Below are 26,331 nucleotides of genomic sequence, written 5' to 3' on the forward strand. Positions count from 1 at the left end.
AGCTCGTCGCCGACAGGTTTTTCTGGCCCCGGCTTCGTTCTGACTGCAAGCGATGGGCCCGCGAGTGCTTGGAGTGTCAAAGATCAAAGGTGTCCAGCCATGTGTCTTCACCGATCGGAAGTTTTCGACCCCCGGAAGGCCGATTTGAGCACATTCATATCGACATCGTCGGCACTCTCCCGGTATCAGAAGGGAAGAAATATATTTTGACATGCATCGATCGATTCACCCGCTGGCCGGAAGCTTACGCGATAGAAGACATCACGGCCGAGACTGGCTAGGAAACTTTACAGTGGGTGGATCACAAGATTTGGCACCCCACTTAGGATTACGACGGACCAAGGCCGGCAGTTCGAGAGCGCCCTATTCAAGGAGTTGAATCATGCATTCGGCTCATCACACAAACGAACAACAGCCTATCACCCGCAGGCAAACGGGATGATAGAGAGGCTCCACCGCCACAGGAAGCCACACGAAGCCACACGACAATCTCCATCGCAGACCACACCCATACAAAACCAGACGCCCAAGCGTCCACGCCAAACAGCGCCAACTGGCAGCCAGCTATACTCGCGCCAGCGAGCTCTCCGTCAGAAATAGCACAAACTCCTACAGACCTCACGCAGACAAGAGGCGGGAGACGTGTCCGTTTTCCGGCTCGGTTTCTGGATTAATCATGGATTCCAGGAGGAAACCACTAGGGGGGAGTGATGTAGCGACCTAGTGCTACACATAACAAGGAATCGGGCCGGAAAGGCGTTGCACCCCTAGCGCGATCGCTGCTCACCGACCACGGCGTTAAGACCAAAACCATCCCTTAACGCGCTTGGGGACGCAAAAGCTCGGTCTATTCTGAACGGGACCCGAAGCTGAGAGGACGTGCCAAAGCGCTGCTTTCGGCGGACGGGCGCGGGGACGCTGCCCGAATCCGCTCCCGTCGCCTCGCAGCGCCGCCGGAGCCCCCATCTGACCGGGCGAAGTCCTGCCGACCGTCGAGACCTTCTCAGCCAGAGCACCCAGCTCGACGCCGCATCCTGTAGGGCTGTGCCCCATGCAGCACCGCGCCCCCATCGGCGCCGCATCCTATAAGGCTGCGCCCCCACCGGAGCCGCATTCTGTAGGGCTGCGCCCCCCGCAGCACCGCGCCCCATCGGCGCCGCATCCTGTAGGGCTGCGCCCCCAGCAGCACCACGCCCCCATCAGCGCCGCATCCCATAGAGCTGCGCCCCCTCAGCGCCGCGCCCCCCCGCAGTGCTACGCCAAACTATCAAAGTGAGTGTCGTGAGTGAGCAAAATGGGAGAACATGTTGAACGACCGACAATTTAAAAAGCTTGGAAAATTGTCCCTAATGCTTTAATCTGAAAAATCGATTTCATATTTTAGTTGAAAAATTATCCCGGAGAAGCCATCGTAGCATGCAACTTTGGTGCAAGTTGATAAAACCCACAGTGCACATCCGCACAGATTGGTAATTTGGAAACACAACGAAGAAACGGACGATCCTCACATATTCAATATTAACCGAAAAAATGGACATACTGCAACGTAAAAAATGTTTTACATGAACACATTATATAAAAAAAAATTAATTTTAATGCATACATTTTCAAATACCAGGTTTAAAGGTATGTCCATACTTTACACGACTAAGAAGATGATCGTCGAAGAATTAATAAGAAGACATAAAATCAATTTTCCGCATATTAATTATAAAGAAAATGACGAGCTTATAGCATTTTGAATATATTTTAAACTAAACTAGTAATAATGACGATTTTTTTAGCTGAAATTGGAGTATGAAAAGGTAGCGAATACTATAAACATGAATTCCGTCTGTCTGAAATTCAGTGTTTTCGACATAAATAAAAGAGAGTTATGCGAACCTATTTATTCAGAACCGATTGACAATACAAGTAAAATTTACATTCTAACAAGTATTTTATTGTTAATTATAATTTTTAATTATCAATTATTGCTTACAGAAATTGTTATAAATTCTCAGTTAAAAATAGTATACGCGAGTGAAACGTCAGGGTCGAGTCTTGGTGGTGACTTGATATTATTATTTGTCGACAAAAGTGAGTATCAAAATCTTGAAATTTCGACTTTTAATTAATTTTAATAGATAAAAAAAATCGGCGTCGCATTCTGTAGGGTTGCGCCCCCCGCAGCACCGAGCCCCCACCGGAGCCGCATCCTGTAGGGCTGCGCCCCCCGCAGCACCGCGCCCCCACCGGAGCCGCATCCCATAGGGCTGCGCCCCCCCGCAGTGCTACGCCAAACTATCAAAGTGAGTGTCGTGAGTGCTTAACATGGACTTAACATAGCAAACTTACCCTCCCCGACATTATATTATAAAGTTCAATAAAATACTACCGTAGCAGCTCAAACTGTGTGTAATTGACACCCGTCACTGTTTTTGTATGCAAATTAGGCATTCCACAGTTTTCATTGTTAATATGACAAGACTGACGAGTTTGCATTAAAATCCTTCATATAGATTTTTTGTATATGCTGTCGTGATTCGTCCTTAATGATTGCGGATGACACCTATAGAAGTCATCAAGAAAATTGCCCGTTGCATTAGGCACTTAAATGTATTATGAACCTTTGAGTCTTGTAATATGTTTTTTTTTATAATTTAAAGTTGAAAAACTCTTTAATTTATTATCGTATCGTCAATCGGTTCTGAATAAATTGGTTCGCATAACTCTCTTTTATTTATGTCGAAAACACTGAATTTCAGACAGACGGAATTCATGTTTATAGTATTCGCTACCTTTTCATACTCCAATTTCAGCTAAAAAATCGTCATTATTACTAGTTTAGTTTAAAATATATTCAAAATGCTATAAGCTCGTCATTTTCTTTATAATTAATATGCGGAAAATTGATTTTATGTCTTCTTATTAATTCTTCGACGATCATCTTCTTAGTCGTGTAAAGTATGGACATACCTTTAAACCTGGTATTTGAAAATGTATGCATTAAAATTAGTTTTTTTTTTATATAATGTGTTCATGTAAAACATTTTTTACGTTGCAGTATGTCCATTTTTTCGGTTAATATTGAATATGTGAGGATCGTCCGTTTCTTCGTTGTGTTTCCAAATTACCAATCTGTGCGGATGTGCACTGTGGGTTTTATCAACTTGCACCAAAGTGCATGCTACGATGGCTTCTCCGGGATAATTTTTCATTGTCGGTCGTTCAACATGTTCTCCCATTTTGCAAGCAAAACAAAAAAATTATTGAAATAGTATGAATTATTTTAAATCCTGTCTCGAAGAACATTTTTAATAAAAAATATCTGTATCAAATATATTTTGATATATTTTGTTTATATATAAAATAATTTGTCCGTATTGATCGATTAACAAATAAATTCTTCTGTAATTTAAATGTCTTTTTAAATCATTAATCTCTGAATTATGAAATTTGTTAAATTTGTATACTTCAAGAAATTCATGATTTAAATTACCATATCAATTATAGTTTAAAAATAAACAATATTGTCTTAATTAGAATTGCATTTTTTAACTTGTTAACTAGATTGTTTAATCTTAACACTTAATCTGCCGCACGTTCCCGCGAAAAAACAACTCCTACAGCCAGCACATTTTTGCGCAATCGAAAAAAAGTCCAATTGTAATTTTAAATTTTCATATTACTAAAACAACATTTTAAATAAATATAAAAATGTATGTGAGCACTCAGCAAATAGTTTTCTTTTGTATTCTTGAATTCAGAGATTGACAACCTTTTGGTTCCAGCACAAAAAATTCGAAACATAACCACAAATAGGCGTTTTTTTAAAAAAAAGCGATTGCTTAGGATAGTTTATCTTAAAGTTTTGCGTGAAACTCACTTACAGGGATCGTAAATCATAGGTATTGATTTAAATTTTTAGTTGCAAAAATCATTTTAAAATTCCCATTATTGCACATTTCCAATCCGACTACCCGAAAGCCGAATGTAGTTGTGTGCGTGCGTGCGTACGCGGCTTAGCGACGGTGCTGCCCTCAAGTGTCAATCGAGTGCAACTTGAAACGTCAAATTCGTGTAACTGCATGCTTGCGAACATTTGCTTTTGAAAATCGCCACTGAGTAAATGTATTTCAAAATGTATCGTAACTGCTCAAATAAAAGTTCATATTTTCATTAACCTTCATCCGTTTCTCAAATAGACTATACAGTTTAGTACCTCGGCTCTTTTTCGACCCATTTAAATATATTTACTCAACACAGTAAAAATAATTATTTAATTTTTTATTTTAAGCGCCTAAGCATTGTTATAAGTAAGCAACATAAATAACGCTGTGTTATGTCCCACCCTTATTGTTACATTATTGTTAAATTATTAATTACTTGATGTGAACGAACTTTGTATGTGTTATCATTAAATACCAATCAAATGTAATTACATGTACTTTATATAATGAAATAGTTATTAACTAATAATATTTTAATTAAGAAAGAATGTAATGTATAAAAGGAGATGTTCTCTCCATACATGGCCAGTTGCAATTAATCGCAGGAAGTCGCAGACAGTCAGACAAAACTGAACTCATTATGGAGATTTAGCCAAGCGATCTCTCAGGTTTAAATTGTATTATATAATTTTATTCTATATTTTATATTATGTATATTTACTTCTTGTAACCATTTTTCTTATGTTCATATGAAATATATTTCTAAATTGTTATATGTGTATTTTGTAACAATCCTGTGAAACTAGTTGGGATCCCGAGTTATAAAAACTGTTGTGTCGTTGGACTGATCCGGCGACACGGCAGCTGCTTTCGAGAAACTACCATCCCAAGACTCCGCTTAAAATGTCACGACCCCGACTCCAAAGCCCTAGTTCATGGCGTATATGAATCAATTCATTCGTTATTAATTTAATACAAATATTTTTTCAATATTTACATTGTAATCCATAATTATAGTTATAGCATCTACTTATTTTTTTGGCTACATTGAAGAAATCAATTGATGAAGTATAAGGATAGTTTGAAACAAATCAAAGAATCGTTCAGTTTTAATTTTTTTATTTTATCCGCTGATTCTACAATAATTATCAGAAAGAATCAGCAAAGAAAACTGATAATGACAGGACTTACATATATACTTACATATATACATACATGCAACTTACATAAGAAATGCTTACATATATACATACATTAATGTGCTGCTCCATGTGACTTTCCATTAGGTTTATTATTTTTAATATTAAGACTTAAATTATGCAACCGCTTTAAACGTTTTATTTTTAATTTATTTGAAAGTGCTGGGCGACCAGAAGCTACAACCGAGTTGCCCCTGGTTATACCTATCCTTCGCCTACTAATGGCCGTTGGTTGAACTTTAATTTTGGCACCAGAATTACGTTTAATTATATTTTTATGATGTGCAGTAGTTACTTTTTTAAACACACCTTTAAAACCGTCCTCAAGTTTTTTGGCCAAATCAGGATCAAATACTCCCTTCATTGATGCAAAACAATTATTTTTAAGATCTAAAAAAAAATCTGCAAATTTTTCTTTCATGTCTACATTTAAGTTGTTATCAATTAAAACTATTTCTTTCTCTTCATTTAATTTAAAATCCCCATCAACAATGGATATGTCACATAGAGCAATATTAACGCTGCTGCTGCAACTAACTGAAACTTTAGTCACAAATATCAGGCAGTGGTATAAAAAATTCAATTGGCGGAGTCTTTTCACCAAAAGCTAAATATGCAATTTCGTGCTTTGCCTGAGCAGTTAAAGGAGGTGAATTGGGAATTGAGTTATCATATTTGTATACCACTGCCTGATGCTTACAAAACTTACCGTCCCCACATGAACAAATACCAATTTTGGCATCTATAAAATAAAATTGGCTTCGATCCGAACTAGGGACTTTATAAACGCCATCCCCTTCAAGAATGATATCCTCCGGTTGTATGTTAGCTGCTGCAAGTTTTTTTATTAGTAAATTCCTACCTTTGCTGCACCGACCGTTGGATACATCTCTCAAGCGCCGAGTATAGTATGTATCGAGCTCCGACACCACAAAATCCACCAAAGCTATTGGGTTATACGCCTTGGTACGTTGCAGGACGATATCTTTGAAAAGACGTACACTGACTTCACTATAATTATTGGTATGATGTCCGTGTGTCTTTTCGTCACGCCAAGCTAAAGCCCAGCATTCTCGTCGATCCCAATAACCTAATAATGTAATTAAAAATAAGATTAACGAAGCATTTTTAAGTAAACATTTTTGAATACCTGCAATATGCTGTACCCATCTATCATATATTTTTGATACAATGTTATTTGACAGATACTCATATGCCTTATGTGCTTCCTCTTGGGTTGGAGCTATTAGTATGTCGTGAAACATTGTATACAAAGGTTTACGGTGACCTTTTATAATCTCATGTTTGGCATCCCACAACCATCGCCAGATGGCTTGACAAATATGAAATCTAAGTTATCAAAGTAATGAAAACATATTAGCTATATTTTTGGAAAATTTTAATACACGCGTAGAATAAATGAAATATTTATATTATTATCCTAAATATAAATATATTATTTTTGTTATTTTATATTATAAATACATTATTAAAAAAAAATGTGAATTATTTTTATTTCTTGTGCAATTATTATTTTTAACAATAATAAGTTATAAATAATATAATGTTTTACTAATTTTTTAATTGATTTAATTTGTTGAAAATTTAATCGATTTATAAATAATTAAATAATAATAATTTTATTAGTCAGTGTTTGAGAAACGCTGCAACAAGCATCGACAAGTAAACGCATGTAGACGCTCCTCAATCGCCGATCGTTCTTTGGCCAGAAATGTCGCCGAAAAATATCATAATTTCGAGAATAGTCTGGGGGACAAAATGAACCCTGGTTCGGAACGCTCGCGATTTTTCTACCTTCCATACGGGATGGGTTAAAACCATATAAAGTTCTACAGTCGCCGGGCGGCTGGTCTACTAAAATTAAAGGTTAATATTTTAAATAAATTATAATCTTCTTGGTCCTACACAAAATTAATGTAACTATTGTATACACGTTAGTCGTATGCCTATTGTTTTACATATTATGACATTAAGTTTTAATGATATAAAATCTCTAAAGAAATTAATTTAAACTCAAAACAGGATGACTTGTGATGATGTAATAAAAAGTAGTATTCAAAATATTTTCATCTCAAATGATACATTATTAGATTAACCAGTTATATATGATACATACATCTAAACTACACCATAAGTTATATTAGTATCGGATAAGTTAGGAATAAGTTACTATTATAATATAAGCAGTGCTCTTCGATGTTACAAAATTAAAATTGAATGTCTTCCCTTTTGGTGAACTATGTATATAAATAATCTTAAAGTAGAACATATCGAGTAACCATTTATATTAATTAAAAAAAAAAAACAGAAAAATAAATTGAAATCATACCTTCACCGTTGGAAATGGCTTCTTGCTCGTTCTACCAATCAAACGTCCATGTGTTCCTGACATTTCGCTCTTATACCTAAAGCGAAACTGACCTATGGGCTGTTCCAATATTTTTAAATGTATTTTTTTATTGTCTGCAAATAAATAAATTATATATAGTACAAATAATTGCGTTAATCATAAATCAAAATCAAAATACCAGAATGAGGTACTGTCTGTTCCGGAGACATCATATAACCTAACGACGAGCTGTTGCTAATTGGCGAAGGCGAGGTGATTTCACCGGATGTTGAGTAGTTGTTCATGATAGAACCTTCCGAAATGTGAAATTGGGTCGACACGCTAAAACAAAACGTATAATATATTGTATGTATTTGACAAGCAATTAGAGCAAACAAGGGATCGATTTAGTATCATTCGTTTGAACGAAGCGATGAATCGATGGTACACTCGAAACTGAAAACAGTACTATACTCGTTCTCTTTGTCACAAGAGAGAGTGACGGTCAGAGCCAATACAAAAGCGTACTCATTTAAAACAAATCGTTCGTCCAGCCGATTCCTCCTCCCGGGTCCTTAGCACAAATAAATTTGGCGCAGTCGGTAGGATCTCCAGCACTCTACATTATTGAAAAGGACCAGCAGTTCGTGCAACTTTCATAAAGCAGAGCTAGACTTCCAAGTCTTTAAGCTGAGATTAAACAAGTGATCACGGAAAACTTCAAAGAAAAGAATCAGCAGTTCGTGCAGCTTTTCAAGGAAGCCGGATCGAGAAGGACAACAAAGGGAACAAGAAGAAGCTAGGATCGTCGAGTCAACCTACTACTAGAAGGACCTGATCCAGACCAGCGACGAGATCAATAGACCAGTTGGTGGTGTTCAAGCCGAAGAAGACTCAAGAAGACTTCATTGCTGACCCCCAAGCCTAGGTCATGATCAAGATTTAAATTTTGTATAACATCAAATTTGTATTTTATTTTGTATTTTATGTTATTAAAATGTTTTGTCTAGTAAAGTTTCCTTAAACTTTTTGACACAATTTATAAATGGTACTAAGGAAAAATTAAATAGTTTTATAAATAATTGTGATAGTGCTTATAATTTAGCTGATGTAGATCAAAAAGCTATTATATTCGCGTGTATAAAATCAAAAGTAATTGGAAAGGCTGAATTAATTACTAATACTAGGGAATTAAATTCATGGCCAGAATACAAAGAATTTCTTAAAGAAAATTTCTCTGATACGAAGTTATTTCCACAACTTCTATTAGAATTACAGCAGTGTAGGCAAAAATTCAAAGAAAATGTTATAGAATATATTCAAAGATTTGATGTGTGTTATTCAAATTTAATTAGAGTGGCAAATGGTGAAATTTCGGATAGTAAAATATTGATTGGTAGACAGACAATGTTGAAGGAAATTGCTCTTCAAGCATTTTTATCAGGAATATCGACTCAATATCATCTTATATTAACACATTGTTGTCGGGTGATTTCGCGCATTGTTTCAAGCCTGGCGCGGGCCATTTTTTAGCAGCGGCGGAATTTTTCGGAAACGAAGAATTTCCGCGTTTTTTTTCGGAAACTCGCCATAACTTTTATACTATACAATATAAAATTATGAAATTTTAAACACAGACTTACTATAAACAGTACTATCAAATGAAGAAGAAACATGGAGGTTGACAGTTTTATATTCATTGGAAACTTACGTTTATTTTGCACATAAAAGTACTATAAAAATGTATGTAATAAAAAATCGAATTAAACACTAAATAAAACTAAAATATGTCACAATTTGTTTTTATGAATAGTTTTTCAACGTATGATATCTCTAAAAACACGTACCTCTGTGTAGAGCTATGTCAAAAGATACATAGCCACACTTTTGGTCCAATCATCAATAATCAGATAAATTATCCACACAAAATTCATCGTCAGATTTATTTACATTTCGGGGTTTAAAACTATTTTTTAGAGACAACCGAACATTTACGCGTAACTGTAATGATGTATTTTTTTTTATAACAAGTCACAGATGTCGCAATGACCGTTGCTTGTTATCTACCCCAGGTCAAATTTCATTAGAATTTGTTTTGTTTTCTCACTCCCGACCATCCCTTCTTTTACATCAGGTAGAAAGTAATTCCTCGAAGCATCTTGAATAGAATTGAACATAATGGAAGATATTTGGGATAACAGGATTTTTTTATAGTTCGTTATTTAACTTTTTGTACGGTATAAAAATTCAATATCAAAATTAGTACAATACATTTGGTGGAACTAATGTCTTTATTAAATATCAAAGCAGTGACATCTAGCGGCTGACAGCAAAAAAAAATGCAGTTCAAATTACACGGAAAAACACGTGAACCGACTTCTAGCAACAGACTACAAAAGCGTGTTATGAAAAATTGTCGTCAATGTAATAATTTGAATAATAATTTTTGTAATAACAATTGGAATGGATATCGCCAGATAAATAATTATTAAAAACCAAATTGTTCTGACAATTTTACATATATTTATGCATGGCCGAATAAAAGTGTGTTATGGCCGTGCGTGGTTTTTTGTGTATAAATAACCTGAAGACGCCTCAGCTGTCACGGCGTGTGGTCGTGCGTCAGCAAGGATTCTGAGGATGTAAACTCTGATAATAAAGCATTTCTATGGTTAGAGGCGTTTAATTCCGTCGAGAGACGGTGGTCCTTCGAAAAGAAAAGACGGCCATCTCCAAAGGGGAGAGGTCGCAACACAAATTATAATATTGGTACAGGTAACCGTAATTTTAACGGTAATAAGTTTAATCGCGATGGGAATTTCGTACAGAACAGCTATGTAAATAATTATAATAATAATCAACGAAAGTCTTTTATGAATCAAAATAAATTTAATCAAACTAATAAGTTCAGGGATGATGTGAAAATTCAAGCTAGGAATTCGGGAAACGAGTAGACTTCCGGGATGACTGTCGCTCGCCGGAATATCTTATATATAATTGTTCTATCTACAATAAATGTTAAAGGCAGATTGTTAAATATAAATAACGATAATATTAAATATATTAAATTAGATTGTCCGCAGAGTAATTAAGATATTTTATACTACATACGAAACGCCCAGTAATCGAAATACTCAATAAACATGATTATTAGTTTCAAATCAAAGACAGCAAATTACAAACCTGGCGCTCCCACTACCTATAGTCTATTTATTTTCAAGAGTCAGTGCGCAAGAACGCTGTTTAACGCGTAATCAAAATGTGCTCTTAAATTTCTGCCTTGTGATTGGTCGTTCTCAATGAAACGATTGATCTTACGGCGAACGACCAATCACAGGGCAGAAATTTAAAAGCATGTTATGATTACGCGTTAAACAATGTTCTTGCGCACTGACTCTTGAAAATAAATAGACTATAGATACGTGTGAACTATTCCCGCCCATAGCCAGTGTTGTCATATTTACAATTCATCTAATCTCCCGGTGCTTTCCCTGTAACGATTCGGTACTTTTCCTTGATTTTGTTCTTGTGTGCAAAACGATAGATGCTATAATATAGGGTGATTAGACGTCTTCCTTTGTCTTAAATTAACAAAAAATTCCAAAATGCCCTTTTATGAGTCCGGTAGCATTTTTTCCTCCCAAAAATATCGGAGATGGCATTTGAGCAAACATTTTCGTAATGACCTATTTTTTATCAACCATGGAAACTTGTCCTCGTTTACTTTCAATGATTTTAAATGCAAATTTCTGCGATGACCTTTTTTTTATTTTAGGTCCCGTAGCAATTTGTTCTTATTTGTCCTCCTTTGATATTTTCAAAATCTGGTCACCTTATATAATAAAGTTATATAGTACACGTGCGTCGTTTACTTAAAAAAAAAATAATAATAACAAAATGATTGAATTTATTTTAAATGCCGTAAAATAATAATAGGAATTAATTGAATATTGTTGCAATGGCATATTCTTTTTTTCGAGCTGACGTCGAGCTGTCCGTGTCGACATCAGTAAAAAGCGGCGTAAGCCGAGATAGTCTCAGCTGCTTAGCTGACTTTCGAGGTAGGTCGACGAAAAAAGTGATCGGTGTTAGTTGGAATCCAAAGTCGAACATCGATATTAACAAAAAGTGATCTAAACATAGTGCGGAATATCACCCTTGTTTTTTTGCTGCGATTTCGGCTCCCTGATTTAGTATCTGTTTTAATGCACTTTTTGTGCAAGAAATTTCAGTATTTAATGTTTAAACTACTATACACGCGTTTATTGCAAGATTAAGAGTACAGAAAAAGTTATTCATACATATTCAAACCGCTAAAAATATGAAACAATACAAATATTATAGTAATAATATGACAAAAAATATTTTATAAAGTAAAATAAAAAAAACATTAATGATCTGAAGTAACTGAAAATTATAGATTTATAATACGACATTGATATTAATTAAACATTGCTTCTTCGCCTTTTGAGCGGTATCGCCGCACACGTATGGGGTCGAAATAGTTATATATTTATAACTTCAGAAATGAAATGAATTATTATTTATTATTTTTTTAAATTTGAATAAGTGTTGTTTGGGGAGGTTGAGCCGTTGCAGTAGTATTTTATTGAGAATTATGATGAAGTTACATGTTAGAATATTATTAATATACAGTCAACCTCTGAATTGATATAAAAAAATTCACAAGAAACGAATATGATAAATAAATTATTATTAAAACATTATAATACAATAAAGTAGTAACATGAATCAAACCAATAAAAGGCGGAGAATCGCCGAATAGTTTTGTTATAATTTACTATAAATATAATATAAAATAATAATAAATAAATAACAAAAATAATTATGGAAAATACGTAAAATTAACACTTTCATAGGTGCAGTCTCTTATTTTTTTTGTCTAGAAATTGTTGATAATGTTGTAGCGTATGTAGTTTTTGAGGGCTACTTAAAAAACGACCTTTTTTAGAGAGCTGGCGAGGACCCGGGGTGTTAGACCGTTGTCATGGTGAGTGAAAAGAAGAGAAGAATGTATATTTAGTCAATTGTTTCAAAACCACCCGCTTCACTAGTTGAGCGGTGTTGTGGCAACACTGAGAACTGTCAGAACGCCGCCACAGACCCCCTTGCCAGAATTTTATTTATAGTTCGATATATATGTTATTTAGTACTTAATTACCCTATACACAGTTACAAAAGGATAAGAATACTTATTTGTGGGCGAGATTACTTAAACCAAAAATCTTGCTGGTAAGCGTATGCGCCGTTTTGTACTTGTTTTTGTTTCATGTGTGACGTTTGTGTCTAATGCTTTGGTGTTGACATGTTGTGCAGTGAGCGGTGTTTTGAATTCATCTGTCACTGTGTATGCCGGTTTAACCAACACCATTCTGTATTATAAGGCCGTCGCGTAGGATTTTCCCATAGCCGTGACGTCACGGTCCAACGGTATAGAGCGCGACGGTCGGCGGCGGCCAGAACTAAACCGTCCGTTGGCGCGCGACGCGTCAGATTCACGTGCGCGTGTTTATTTACCAAAAATCGGTTAAATATCGCAGTTAACCATTTATCCGTGTCGTCGTGTGTTATTCAGTGTTATTTGGTGTATTTGCAACCATGGTTTATACGTGTTGTGTCCCAAATTGCAACGGAAACTACAAGAACGGCCCCAAAGTCAGCGTCTACAAATTTCCTCGAGATGAAGCGACTAAAAACAAATGGATCCGGGCGATTCATCGAGCACATTTTGCTCCTACTCGACATTCTAGGGTACGTATTGTTTTTACACATATAAGTGCTTGTTTATATTTTGCATGTTGATCGATACACACACCTAACCTACAATATAATGGATCATAACATAACATAGGTATGCGAGCGCCACTTTACCGAAACGGATTTCAGACGAAATAGTGAATATTATGACGAAAGAACCGGACGTCATCTGAGCGTTCCCTTGGACAAAAAAGCATTGAAAGAATCAGCAGTTCCGACGAAGCTACCCAATTGTCCAGATTATCTATCTGCTTCGGCTTCTACTTCGACCAGAGAGAGTGCAGAAGAGAGACGCACGCGTATCGACAATTCCAATATAGAAGCTGCAATTGCCAACAGCTATCGTTCCAAAGCTAAATATGATAGTAATAGAGTATTTTCCAATTTTAATCAATTTATTGTTTGTCTAGATAGCCATAATGTCGACGAGGAGTGGACCATAGTCAAGAAAAACGGCCTGGTAAAATTTATTTTAATAGAAGACGTTCCAGCCCCCGTCATTACGCTCTCTGCCGTATTTAGCCAAGACTTAAAATTAACATTATATAAAAACAAAACCCAACTAACTCGCTTAAATAATAAACAAATCCCATTAGCGTTTCAAAATATTAATGATGTAATTGAAACATTAAATACATTTAAATCTTCTCACCAAAATGTAAACGAGAGTTCCGTCGATGACAATATTCAATTGATCCTCGATACGTTAGCATCGACTCGTACATTAATAGATGAAGATAAGAGGAAATATATCGATTTTTTAAGTGAGCAAGTAAAACTTTTCAATTGTAAAAAAAATCGTTATAGATATTCACCTGATTTTGTAATATTTTGTAGCATTTTGTTCTCAATATCTCCCCACGCATATAGATACATCAGAAGCTTTGATTATATGATTTTACCTCATCCGACTACAGTTCATAAAATTTGTTTAAAATATAATACCGATCCTCAGATTGAACAAAATGAGGCAAATTTTTTAACTTATATTAAACAAAAGTTTCATTTTTTAAAAGATAGTGATAAAGTTGTTAGTTTAATGATTGACGAAATTTATATTAAGCCATATTTTGATTATAAAGGGGGAAATATTGTAGGTATGGCTTATAACACTGAAGAAGCAGCTAAATCTGCTCATGTATTTATGTTACAAAGTTTGCTTTCTTCGTTTAAAGAAGTTGTGCATATTTTACCTGTAAAAACGATGAAAGCAATGGAATTATTTAACTTCATTAAGAGAATTGTAGTCGGTCTACAGAATATAGGATTTAATGTAGTCTGTGTCGTAAGTGACAATAATTCTATAAATCGTAAAGCGATGTCTTATTTTGCTTCACCTCCTCAAGTCAGTATAGTTTACAAACATCCTTGCAAAGATAATGCACCTTTGTTTTATATTTTAGATTCTGTTCACGTATTGAAATGTATACGAAATAATTGGATTAATCAGAAAGATACCGATCAGTCGATTAAGTTTCCATCTTTTGAAAATGTAAACGATGATACTTTATCTGTAGCTTCCTTTTTAAATGTGAAAAAATTGTATCAAATGGAAAATAATCAACTTGTCAAATATGCTCACACATTAAATTTAAAATCTCTCTCACCTAGTTGCTTTGAAAAACAAAATGTAAAATTAGTATTAAATATATTTAACGACAATGTTATACAGGGACTGTTAGAAATAGGTCAGCAGCATAATTTATCTAACCACCGATCTACTGCTGAATTTATTAGATTAATAAAAACTTGGTGGGAAATAGTAAATGTAAAAACACTGCACAAAGGTGACAGATTTAGAAATCCTCTTCAAAATCCTCTCGTACCTGCCGAAGAAAATTCAAAATTTTTAGAAAAATTTCTAATATGGTTAGATTTTTGGAAAGGATTAAATGTAAAATGTAATAAACTAACCAGAGAAACGCACGATGCAATTTCCCACACGACACACGGGCTTTTACAATTAAGTGAATATTGCAAGGCAGAATTAAATTTCAAGTATTTGCTTCCAGGCAAAATTCAGACAGACAATCTTGAAGCCCGTTTTGGTAAATATAGGACGATGGCAGGTTCTCAATATTTAATTACAATAAGACAAGTGTTTAAAGTTGAATCCAAAATTAGAATCCAAAATTTATTGCCATTAACGTTAACGTCTGAAAAATTTGGAAATATTAATTTAGAAAATAGTATAGAAATTGATAATGAACCTAACGTAGAATCAACTAATTTTATGTCAGAAACAACAGACTTCGATTTAATTTATACTGAAGAGGATTTTAATATGATTCAACCACAGTTACCTATATTTACATATTTAGCAGGCTATTGTGCAAGAGTAGTACTAAAAAGAGTTAAGTGTGATATTTGTAAAAAGTTTTTAGTTTTAGACAAACATTTAAATTTTGCTAATTTAGAAGAAAATTTCAATTTTATTGAAAATGTTGATAGAGGCGGTTTATTGTATCCGCACTCTGATTTAGTAAATGTAATTATGCTAAATTACATTACAATAAACAAATTAATTAGCACTAATCATGAAAATAAGTTTTTAAAATGTAAAGCTCAGAGGGAATTAGTAATATGTTTAACGTTAAATACAGTCGAAGAACATGATTTCTTTCTATCGGAATTTTATTGTCCATCATTGAAGCATACCGATTTTAATATTTTAAGGCTATTAATAAAAACATCTACAAATATATTTTTAAACAATTATATGAAAAAGAAAAATAACATAATATCGATTAATTCTGATGGAAAGAAAAGGAGAAAATTAGAAACACTCACCTCGGGTAGTTAGTTTTAAGATTTTTTTATTTTGTAAATATGTTGGGTTTTGTTTTGTATCATACCAATTAATTTTAATTAGACATATGTCAACTTACTTTAAAAGAGATCAGCTGAGCTGCAAAAAAGATATGTATTCAAATATTAATTTGTATGTATAAATATGGCAATGATTGACTTAATGTATTCACTTTTCCAGATCAAAACAACAATAGATTGAAGTAGCGATTCGAGAGAAAGCTGTTATATGTCAAATAAAATTCAAGTTTTATAAGTGAAATGGAGAAAAGTTATATTTATAAACAAATTATCTTGAACTATAAGAATGAAATTTATGTTAAGACCATGTACTAAAATTTGTTATATGTTTTATGTAATTGAATATGTAAACTCTTATCAAATAAACAGTGAAAAAGTTTTTTCATTAACATACAAATAAACTAGAATTTTCGGACATTCCTTAAATGTACTTTGTTTTAATTATATTTTTTTTATTGACCTATTTTTAAAAAATGTTCTGATAATTTTCAAAACTAGTAATAAAAATCATAAATGAAACCTTGATTTTATTAAATTTAAGAATTATTTTTATTCTAAAAAGGCTATTAAAAATACCGAAATCGTAAAAGCGCGTAGATTCTCTAGTACGTTTGCCGCGCCGAGTATCCCTACACCCAATGACGTCACGCGCGCTGCTGTCCGGCCTTCTATCTAGGTGGTGTTGGTTTAACACGATCTACCGAAACGACAACGTCTTAACAACCTTTTATATTCACTACGAATGTTTTAGCGTTTCGTTTCACAACTTTATATGGTCCGTTATACGGCATCTTTGAATATGAAAGACTTTTTGTTGCTGTGGTGCGTACCGGGGACTGGTCGAAGAAGTTGGAAGTTTTCCTTCAGCTCTTTGACAAAATCGGTCTCTTGCATGTTTGACGTTCCTGCAGCAAGAAATTCGCCTGGTAGTCGCAGTGATTCGCCATATACCATCTCTGCAGAAGTGGCTTTCATATCTTCGCGCCAGGATGATCTTATACCTAAAAGAACTGTAGGTAACGTTTCAGTCCATCGGTCATTTTCATAACATTTGATTGCAGCTTTTAGTTGTCGATGCAGGCGTTCTACCATTCCGTTTGCTGCTGGGTGATAAGCTGTCGTCCTTAGGTGTTTAGTTCCCAACAGCTTGTTCATTTGGTTGGACAGTTGTGATTCGAACTGGCGGCCTTGGTCGGTAGTAACGCTGAGAGGTACGCTGAATCGTGATATCCAGCCGTTGTAGAATGCCCGGGCGACAGTGCTTGCTTCTTGATTCACTAAAGGGATGGATGTTGAGTTGAAATTACCCACCGGAGCTGACGTGTGCCTTGAAATTTTGGCACTGGATGCATTGGCGAGCCCATTTTGCACATTCTGCTTTTACAGATGGCCATACGTAACGGTCTGTTATTAGCTTTACGGGTGCGAAATACTGTGCATTGCCTGGAAGATAATTTTGCGGTACGCCTCTGTGACGTACGGTCGTGCCTTAGCTGTCGATACGTCGCACCATACTAGTGTGTCCGTATCGGGCATTTGTATCTTCTACAGTTGTAGGCCTGCGTCGGTTTGTAGATACCTTTGTAGCATTTCCTCTTGCTGTTGTGATTTTGATAAATCTTCAAAGTTTATCGGCTTGACACTTATTTCTTCAATTCTCGACAGTGCATCTGCTACGACGTTGTCTTGTCTTTTCCTGGTATATGCTGGATGTTTGTGCTGAACTGTCCGATGAAATCCAGAAATCGGAATTGTCTTGGTGAACAATTTTCAGATTTTTGTTGGAAAGCGTAAGTCAAAAGTTTTTGGTCGGTGTATATTATGAAACACTTTCCCTCAACCATATGTCGAAAGTATTTGACTGCGGAATAGATTGCTAGCAGTTCTCTGTCGTATGCTCCATATTTCGTTTCCGCTGGGGTCAATTTTCTTGAAAAAAAAACTTAGCAGTTCCCAGTTCCCATCAATTTTCTGTTGTAATGCAGCTCCCACGGCGAAGTCAGATGCATCGCTGACGATGGCAAGCTCAGCTTCCAGTTTCGGATGAGCGAGTGATGCTGCATTTGCTAACATCAATTTGCAATCTTCGAAAGCTCTTTCTGTCTGCTTCCGTTGTCCGTGTAATTGGCGTTTTTCCTTTTACATTGTCAACGAGCAGTGCGTTGAGGGGTGCTTGTGCTGTTGCCGAACCTGGCATGAACCTCCTATAGAAGTTCAACATTCCTAGGAATTGTCGTAGCTGCTTCGCTGTGCTTGGTGTAGGATATTTACTTATCGCTTCAACCTTTTGTGGTAAGGGTCGTGTGCCACTTTCCACTTTCCGAGACTGCATATCCGAGAAATTGAACTTCTGATTTTCCAAAATTGCATTTGGACGGGTTTACGATTATTCCGTATTGTTGTAACCGTTCGAACAATGTCTTCAGATGAAATTGGTGCTCTTGCTCTGAAGTTGACGCGACCAAAATATCGTCAACGTATGCATAACAAAATTCCAATCCTCTCAACGCCTCATCGATAAAGCGCTGAAAGGTTTGGGCTGCATTCTTCAGTCCGAATGACATAAATGGGCATTCGAATAAGCCAAATGGTGTAACGATTGCCGTTTTTTTTTATGTCGTCAGGTGCAACCGATATCTGGTAGGCCCGAACTAGGTCAATCGTTGAAAATATCTTTTTGTTTCCAAGCGCGTGTGTAAAATATTGTATGTGCCGTACTGGGTAGTAACGGTCTGGGATCGTACGGGCGTTTAAAGCACGCTAGTCACCGCACGGTCGCCATTCATCCTTGGTCTTCTTTGGTACGAGGTGTAGAGGCGAAGACCAACTACTCTCAGATGGACGAATAATTCCCATGCTGAGCATCATATTGAATACTGCTTTGGCAATTATTTGTTTGTCTGGTGCGAGACGACGAGGTTTGCTGTTCACGGACGGTCCTGGTGTAGTTCGGATATGATGCATTGTTGAATGTCGCACATCGGCATTTCCTCCCGTAGGTTTTAGAATGTCCAGGTAACGTTTAAGGAGTTCGTGAAATTAAATATTGGAAAAAAAAAAAATATATATATATATATATAGGAAAAAAAAAAAAAAAAAAATTATACTCTAGATAACTTTGAGCAGATGGCATGGTTTCAAATGTCTGCCTTATCAACTGTCGATGGTAGTTTATGCGACTACCATGGTTGTCACGGGTAACGGGGAATCAGGGGAATCGACGAATTATATCATTTAGCTTATCGACTCACTAATATTACAATATTGTTAAATGATAAGATACAATAGTTAAGAAATGCACTATGATAATATGAATAATGATATTTCATAATAATAGTATATACACACATTTGGTTACATAAGGATACTTAAATAATAACGTTATCTGTACATTTATAACACCTCCCCCGTTAAGAGTAAACATACGGGTGGCGTTTTGTTTACGAAAAATATAATACATGTCTAAGAATAAGTTTGATTTAGGCTTGTTCCTGTTGACGACTGATTAGACCCTTCATCATGTGGTGAAACGATATTGCTTAATTCTACTTCTCTATTACCTTCGGAAGGTTGGTTTTTGAAACATATCATTAAATTATTAGTGAACCCTCCCCTTCATTATTTCTATCATGTTTTAAACAATTCTTTTTATTTAAGGAAAGCGTAATTGGGTTAGTTAACACAAATAGCCACTTATTATCACTGGTCAATCTATGCCACAATTCGAGCTGTCCATTTGTCTAGTGTAGTGTACAAGAATTTGGAATTGTAGGTGAATGCGTGAGTTCTGTCTCGCATGTTGGATTCGTGTGTGTGGAGAAAGTTACTCCATTGTGAAAATATATATGTATATACTGCAGCTGTCATTAGCTTACAGTTGTTAAAATCTCCTAATAACGTATATTGAATGCGATTGTCGGAAATCGCTAAGTATTTTTGGTTAAAGTCTTCGATAGTTGTCGTAACAATTTGTATTTGATTTTGCAGGAGCGAAAGAATCTTGATCTCGTCTTTAGAGATGTTATCTATTTTCTAGAATTTGATGATTGATTGAATATCTTATCAATGAAAGTGTTTGGACTTCAGTTACTTTTAATTGATCACTTCGAGTTATATATTACTCGGATTATTTTTAAATGGTTCATCTCGAGGTTTGGATTGCTCGGACTACTTTGAATGGTTCATCTCGAGATTTGATTACTCGGACTACTTAGAATGGTTCATCTCAAGGTTTGAATACTCGGACTACTTTGAATGGTTCATCTCGAAGTTTGATAATTCGGACTACTTAGAATGGTTCATCTCGAGGATTGATTACTCGGACTACTTAGAATGGTTCATCTCGAGGTTTGATTACTCGGACAACTGAATGGTTCATCTCGAAGTTTGTTAACTCGGACTACTTAGAATTGTTCATCTCGAGGTTTGATTGGACTACTTAGAATGGTTCATCTCGAGGTTTGCTTACTCGGACAACTTTGAATGGTTCATCTCGAAGTTTGATAACTCGGACTACTTAGAATGGTTCATCTCGAGGTTTGATTACTCGGACTACTTTGAATGGTTCATCTCGAAGTTTGATAACTCGGACTACTTTGAATGGTTCATCTCGAAGTTTGATAACTCGGACTACTTAGAATGGTTCATCTCGAGGTTTGATTTCTCGGACTACTTTGAATTTTATACATAATATATTATAATAATAAAAAGGGAATATCATCCTTAACTTCGTAGGTTCTGAATGAAATTGAATCATTAATGAGCTATTTTTACTCTGTCCGTATGGACTTCAATTATTTTGTTTTTTATTTTAATTGTTATATTTAATGGGTTGTTTACTTTAACAACTTCGTACGGTCCATTAAAATTGGGTGATAATTTTTTTGATTTATTTAATCTTGTTGCGTTATTGGTAAGATATACTTGGTCACCTACTTTAAATGTTCGTAAACCTTGTCTATGTTAAAATTTTCTTTAGTTTTTTCCTTTTCTTTAATTAAATTTTCTCTAGCCATTTCTTGCGATTTACATAATTTCAATTTTAAATTATCGGCGAAGGAATCATAAGTACATTTGAATTCAGTTTTGTTTAAGGTCGACGGCAAATTTGGTGAGTTACCAAAGATTAATTCGAACGGTGTGAACTTCGTCGAAGTGTGTGGAGTGGTATTATAACTAAATATAGTGAAGGGAATCCAAAGATCCCAATCTGTTTGTTCTGGAGAAATATATTGCTTAAGATAGTCCTTAAGGGTACTATGACTTCTCTCTAAAGCTCCATTGGATTCTGGGTGATATGCTGAAGTTTGGATTTGCCGCATTTTAAATAGTTTAGAGACTTCCTTTAGAATATTGGAAGTAAATTCTTTACCTTGGTCGGTAAGAATTGAATTTGGAACGCTGTATTGGCATATGAAATTGCTAGTAAACGTCCTTGCGATTGTTTCGGCTTCATGATTTGGTATTGGATATGCTTGTGTATACTTTGTCAAATCGTCTTGTAGTGTTAGGATATATTTATTGCCATCCTCAGTGTTAGGGGTAATGGTCCTACTATGTCTAATGCGATTTTTTCAAATGCACGTTCGCTAGTTGTTGTTATTTCAATGGGTTGTTTAATCTTTTGGCGATATACTTTGTTTGACTGACAAGATTCGCATTGTTTCACATAATTTGCTATGTCTTTGTGCATATTTTGCCATTTAAATTTAAACCTTATTTTATTTAGCATCCTATTATAACCTGCATGTCCTCCTATACTAGAGTCATGGTATTCTTTTAAGATATCATGGGTTTGATCATGTTTGGGTACAATTATTTTATTTGAACAAATAGTTATTGTGACATTGGAATTTCTAAAGATGTAATTAATCATTGGTTTTATTCTTTGCCATTTTAATTGGTCTAATCCTGAACCTAGATGAGGTATTGCAATTGAGTTAATATTGTTTTCTCTTAATAAGTTTCGTAAGTTTTGTAATGTTCGAAAAATATCTTTATAAGAGGGTTTTTCCCAAAAGTTTCGTTTAGTAATTAAATGGAATATTTTAAAATTTCCTTTATCTGAGATTAAAATATCTCCTACTGTTCTGGAAACATCAGAAAGTTCGTCGTAGTTTTTTATTTGTTCTCTAATTTCGGCTGCTATACCTTTTGACATTCCTAAATCAGCTGATATACAGTGACCTAGATTGTCTTTCTGGTCGAAGAGACTTTGGCCTATTTCTCTTTAAGGTGGCCAGACGTCCTCTTCAAAAATATTGTCCGAGGTGACCTTTTTTTAAATATCCTTCGATATTTTCAAAATCTGGTCCCCTTAATATTATACGTGTCACTATTAACTCATATGCATTTTCTAGAAAGTGTATTAAATCTACTTTGTATAATGGAGTCCGTATGTGGGAGTAGTCTATTATATTACAAGTTAGTTTCGACACACTGGTCGAGAATAATTTATTTTGCGGCACACAAAATGAATAAATACTCATTATATGAACATATGTATAATATATATGGGCAATATAATACAACAATAATGTTATTAGTGAGAAAAGCTGATTTACGATTTTACCATCTTCGATGATTCGTAGAAATGAATTAATAGACTGTAAAAATAAGCGTCACTTTTATAATCAACTTTCCAGGTCGCAATCAATCGTTAACGATCATTGCTAAAATTGCGTTCCTCAGTAAATAAATCACTGTAATGCATGGGCAAAGTGACAAGTTATAAAAAAATATTATTTTTTATCTCCCAATATATTGTATGAAATCAAAAAAAATGATAAAGCTTTACTTTAGTAAATTGTACCGAGTACAATCAAAACAATTTTTGTATTAATTAAAATCATTGAAAATTTTGTACAGTTGAGTTTTCAACAGTAAAATCCAGCAATGCCGGGTATTTCCGTTGGAATTTCTTAACATGTACTTTTGAGGAAATTTAATAAATAAAATACTTATTAATTTACCAAAGTTAAAAAGAGAAAGGTATGAAAAACAACTTGGAATTAAGTACAACAAAAACAGATTTCGATGAAAATGTGAATTAGCTTGCGCGTTGTTTTAAATTCGTATTTTTAATTTTGGCAACGCAGCGCTGCGCGAGTTCATGGCCGATTTCGCTCTCGCTTCGATCGCTTATGTTAGTTCTCACACGTCGTCGCAGTTGCCAGTCGCCAGTCGCGTTCCCGATCTACTTGTAAGTTCGTTTCGTCGACCGTGATTAATTAACGATTACAATGTTTTAACGTCGATAAATCATCGTTTAAGTAATAATTTTCGCCGACGATGCGGCGTTTCGCCGTTTCGCCGTTTTACCGTTTTGTTTGAAAATGATTTTCATCGCATGTAATAAACCGGGGTTGTTTTTTTAGCCGAAGACCCGTGACGTAGCTTATCAATTGAAAACGATTATTTATTCGACTCGTGACGCACTTGGCGGATCGATCGGAATTCGATCTGACCGACTTTCGTCGGTCCACATAACCTTCACCCCATCACGTGCCAAAATAGGCGAACCTTGTCCTTGCGTCAGTTGTAGCGTTTCAAGGACGCTTTACTCATTTCTTTTTACGTTTGCCGTCAGTTTTAAATCTTAGAATTCATTGCTGGTTTATCTCGGATTATGTAACTGCCGGCAAATTTCCACTTATCTGCAATCGCATACGAAGTGACGTAACATTTTCTATACCTTTTAAATTGCAATTAACAGTCGTTTATTTTATTTGAAAATGAATCGTAAATTGATCTTATTGATATATGTATTTTAAAAACAGGGTTGCCATGTGAATAAAATGGATCTAATTGAATTATTATATAGAAATAGAAATTATGATCATAACTCTTAGATAAAAATAGGTTTCAATTATCGTGTATTATCTGATTTAAATAGACTTTAACTCTGTCTTGGCAAAAGAGTTATAACCGTGTAACACATTTGGCAAATATGCCATACTATTTATATTTGACTCGTACTCTTACTCGTATACTTTTGACAATGTTACGTATATACTCATTTGCATAAATGTATTGTTCGCAGAAAAATGGCACCTCCGGCTTATGGCGATCTTGGCAAACAAGCCCGTGATGTGTTTGATAAGGGTTACCATTTCGGTCTTCAAAAGTTAGACATCAAGACTAAGACCGCCTCCGGTGTCGAATTTAGCAATCAACTGAACTTCAATCAAGAATCGGGAAAGGTAATTTATATACTTTTATCTTATCTCAATCGAGTCTTACATAATACGGTTTTAATTCAGGTCTTCGGTAACATCGAAACCACGCACAAATTCAAAGATTGCGGTGTGACGTTCACGGAGAAAATCAACACCGACAACATTTTCTCGTCCACTGTTTCCATCCAAGATAAAGTATGCAAGGGATTGAAGCTCACCGTCGATACGTCGTTTGCTCCCCAAACTGGGTAAATATCTATTCATGTCACATTTTATATCATTTATTTATGGAAGTATTTTTATTATGTTGACTACTTTCAGAGCCAAGACTGCCAAGTTGAAGACCGCTTACATCAACGATGCCGCCGCCATCAACTGCGACATGGACGTCGACCGCGTTCGCCCCTTGATTAACGCGTCCGGTGTCTTCAAGTACCAATCCTGGCTCGCCGGCTACCAGATGAACTTCGACACTCAAAAGTGTAGCGTCACAAAGAACAACTTGGCTCTCGGTTACTCCGGCAGCGACTTCAACTTGCACGGAAGCGTGTACGTATCTTGATTATCAACTTTCGCTGTCGTTTCGTAAATAAAGATTAACTATTTGTCAAATTTAGGAACAACGGCCAAGACTTCGACACTTCCATCTTCCAAAAGGTGTCTCCGAACCTCGACTATGGTGTTTCTTTCAACTGGACTCTCGGCACCAACAATACTCGTTGCGGTATCGGCTGCAAGTACGCCTTGAGCGAAGAAACCAGCATCCGCACCAAGATCAACAACGCTTTCCAAGTTGGATTAGGTTACCAGCAAAAGTTGCACGATGGTATACACATCTTTTTATTTCCGTTTATGCGCATTCGTACGAAATCGTTAATTAATTATTATTTTTAGGTGTCACTCTGACGCTGTCTGCTCTCATCGACGGAAAGAACTTCAACGGCGGCAGCCACAAGTTTGGCTTTGGCTTTGAAATCACAGCCTAAGTTAAAGTTGATAATTTAGCCATTCAATTGCTAATTAATTAAATATCTATGTTTAGAATATTTCTTGTTGATTCTTCAGTGTGAGTTTGTTTTGCAAATTCCATTACTGTGTAATAGATTGAAGGCGCTTGTTATCAGGTTTACTGCACATTTTATTGTATGATTACTATTATTATTGTAGTTGTTGAACTGGAAATATTTTAAGTTTTGAATATAAATAAAATAAATGAAACATAATCTTTTGTTTTCCTTCTATTTTAATTAGAATGAGAGGGAATTGACAATTCATATTTGTTTATTACCTATTGCTGTGTATATCGAAAGTGCTATTAACGATCAATCAACTGGACTAAAAAGTATGTGAGTTTATATTAATAATCATCGGTAGAAACAATAAAATACTAATTTTGTCGAGTGTATTACAAAATTATATATATAATACTTAGGTTGATGTTTGATTTTTATACTACAACTGGGTTTTAATCAGGTTTCCACATAATAATGGGGCACCTCAATAAATGTGTTATATCTTTAAAAATCGTGAAAATATAAATAAAAAACCAATCGAGGTTGTTTAAAGTGCTTACTCTTAATATTTAGTAGTCCCCCCCCCCCCTTAGCTTTAATTATAGCTGCAACCCTTTTTGGCATACTGTCAATTAATGATTTTTTGCAAATATCTCGCTTTTTATGCGTCGCACGTCATTAGATGCTTTACAAAACTTGTAGAACATAAAATTTTCTACAAGTTTGGTTGAAATATTTGTTTTGTATAATTAACCGTTTTTGAGATATAGCGCGAAGAGTGGGAAGCGTACATCCGTTTATAGAATCAAGCGAGTATACATCGAGTAGACCTGCTTAACTTGGTATAAGCTTTCAAAAAGTAAACATTCGTGAAAAAATTGGTCTCGGCAAGTCGTTTGAACAGTAATTTTATTACTTTCTTCATTGTATTATTAGGAATTAAGAATCAAATATTGCTCGACAAGAAATTTGTGCGAAAAAATTGAAAGAGTTGAGAGATGTCCTTACGGAGTATGTACCAGATGATAAGACGATCATTTCCAAATTAAGAGA

The 26,331-nt window shown here is 35.2% G+C and overlaps 2 protein-coding genes and 2 long non-coding RNA genes across 5 annotated transcripts; 2 read left to right on the plus strand and 2 right to left on the minus strand.

Annotated features, from left to right (window-relative positions):
* Positions 1-1,778: 1,778 nt before the first annotated feature.
* LOC148238680 (uncharacterized) lies at positions 1,779-2,296 on the plus strand. The gene is made up of 3 exons (XR_015811709.1): positions 1,779-1,914; positions 1,984-2,079; positions 2,156-2,296. It is a non-coding gene; the product is annotated as an uncharacterized LOC148238680 (long non-coding RNA).
* A 2,738-nt stretch (positions 2,297-5,034) lies between these two features.
* On the minus strand, positions 5,035-10,677 carry LOC148238681 (nuclear factor NF-kappa-B p110 subunit-like). The gene is made up of 5 exons (XM_088200491.1): positions 10,665-10,677; positions 7,681-7,823; positions 7,482-7,615; positions 6,282-6,481; positions 5,035-6,221 (listed from the first exon to the last, which is right to left on the minus strand). The coding sequence occupies exons 2-4, from the start codon at positions 7,784-7,786 to the stop codon at positions 6,431-6,433; spliced, it is 291 nt and encodes a 96-aa protein (XP_088056617.1). The 5' UTR covers positions 7,787-7,823; positions 10,665-10,677; the 3' UTR covers positions 5,035-6,221; positions 6,282-6,430.
* Positions 10,678-12,565: 1,888 nt separating this feature from the next.
* Positions 12,566-19,189, minus strand: LOC148238682 (uncharacterized). Its single transcript, XR_015811715.1, has 2 exons — positions 16,783-19,189; positions 12,566-12,874 (listed from the first exon to the last, which is right to left on the minus strand). It is a non-coding gene; the product is annotated as an uncharacterized LOC148238682 (long non-coding RNA).
* Positions 12,569-25,488, plus strand: LOC148238683 (voltage-dependent anion-selective channel-like). Of its 2 annotated transcripts, none has more exons than XM_088200519.1 (6): positions 12,569-12,734; positions 24,130-24,289; positions 24,350-24,513; positions 24,587-24,814; positions 24,883-25,091; positions 25,160-25,488. In XM_088200519.1, the coding sequence occupies exons 2-6, from the start codon at positions 24,134-24,136 to the stop codon at positions 25,249-25,251; spliced, it is 849 nt and encodes a 282-aa protein (XP_088056645.1). In that variant the 5' UTR covers positions 12,569-12,734; positions 24,130-24,133; the 3' UTR covers positions 25,252-25,488. The 2 variants fall into 2 exon arrangements, with proteins under 2 accessions (XP_088056645.1, XP_088056637.1); XM_088200511.1 differs by lacking the exon at positions 12,569-12,734 and adding an exon at positions 23,262-23,289.
* Positions 25,489-26,331: the final 843 nt, after the last annotated feature.

The sequence above is a fragment of the Plectrocnemia conspersa genome, unplaced genomic scaffold (genome assembly GCF_051122295.1).
Source record: "Plectrocnemia conspersa isolate PC_06_02 unplaced genomic scaffold, ASM5112229v1 ptg000001l, whole genome shotgun sequence".
NCBI classification, from domain to species: domain Eukaryota; kingdom Metazoa; phylum Arthropoda; class Insecta; order Trichoptera; family Polycentropodidae; genus Plectrocnemia; species Plectrocnemia conspersa.

Bases quoted from the DNA above. Each gene is read 5' to 3' on its own strand.
- LOC148238681 (XM_088200491.1), bottom strand. From the start codon at position 7,786: ATGAACAACTACTCAACATCCGGTGAAATCACCTCGCCTTCGCCAATT. The intron at 7,616-7,680 runs GTATTTTGATTT...ATTTATTTGCAG, and splicing joins ACAGACAGTACCTCATTCTG to ACAATAAAAAAATACATTTA. The intron at 6,482-7,481 runs GTATGATTTCAA...TTGATAACTTAG, and splicing joins AGCCATTTCCAACGGTGAAG to ATTTCATATTTGTCAAGCCA.
- LOC148238683 (XM_088200519.1), top strand. From the start codon at position 24,134: ATGGCACCTCCGGCTTATGGCGATCTTGGCAAACAAGCCCGTGATGTG. The intron at 24,290-24,349 runs GTAATTTATATA...GTTTTAATTCAG, and splicing joins TCAATCAAGAATCGGGAAAG to GTCTTCGGTAACATCGAAAC. The intron at 24,514-24,586 runs GTAAATATCTAT...GACTACTTTCAG, and splicing joins TCGTTTGCTCCCCAAACTGG to AGCCAAGACTGCCAAGTTGA.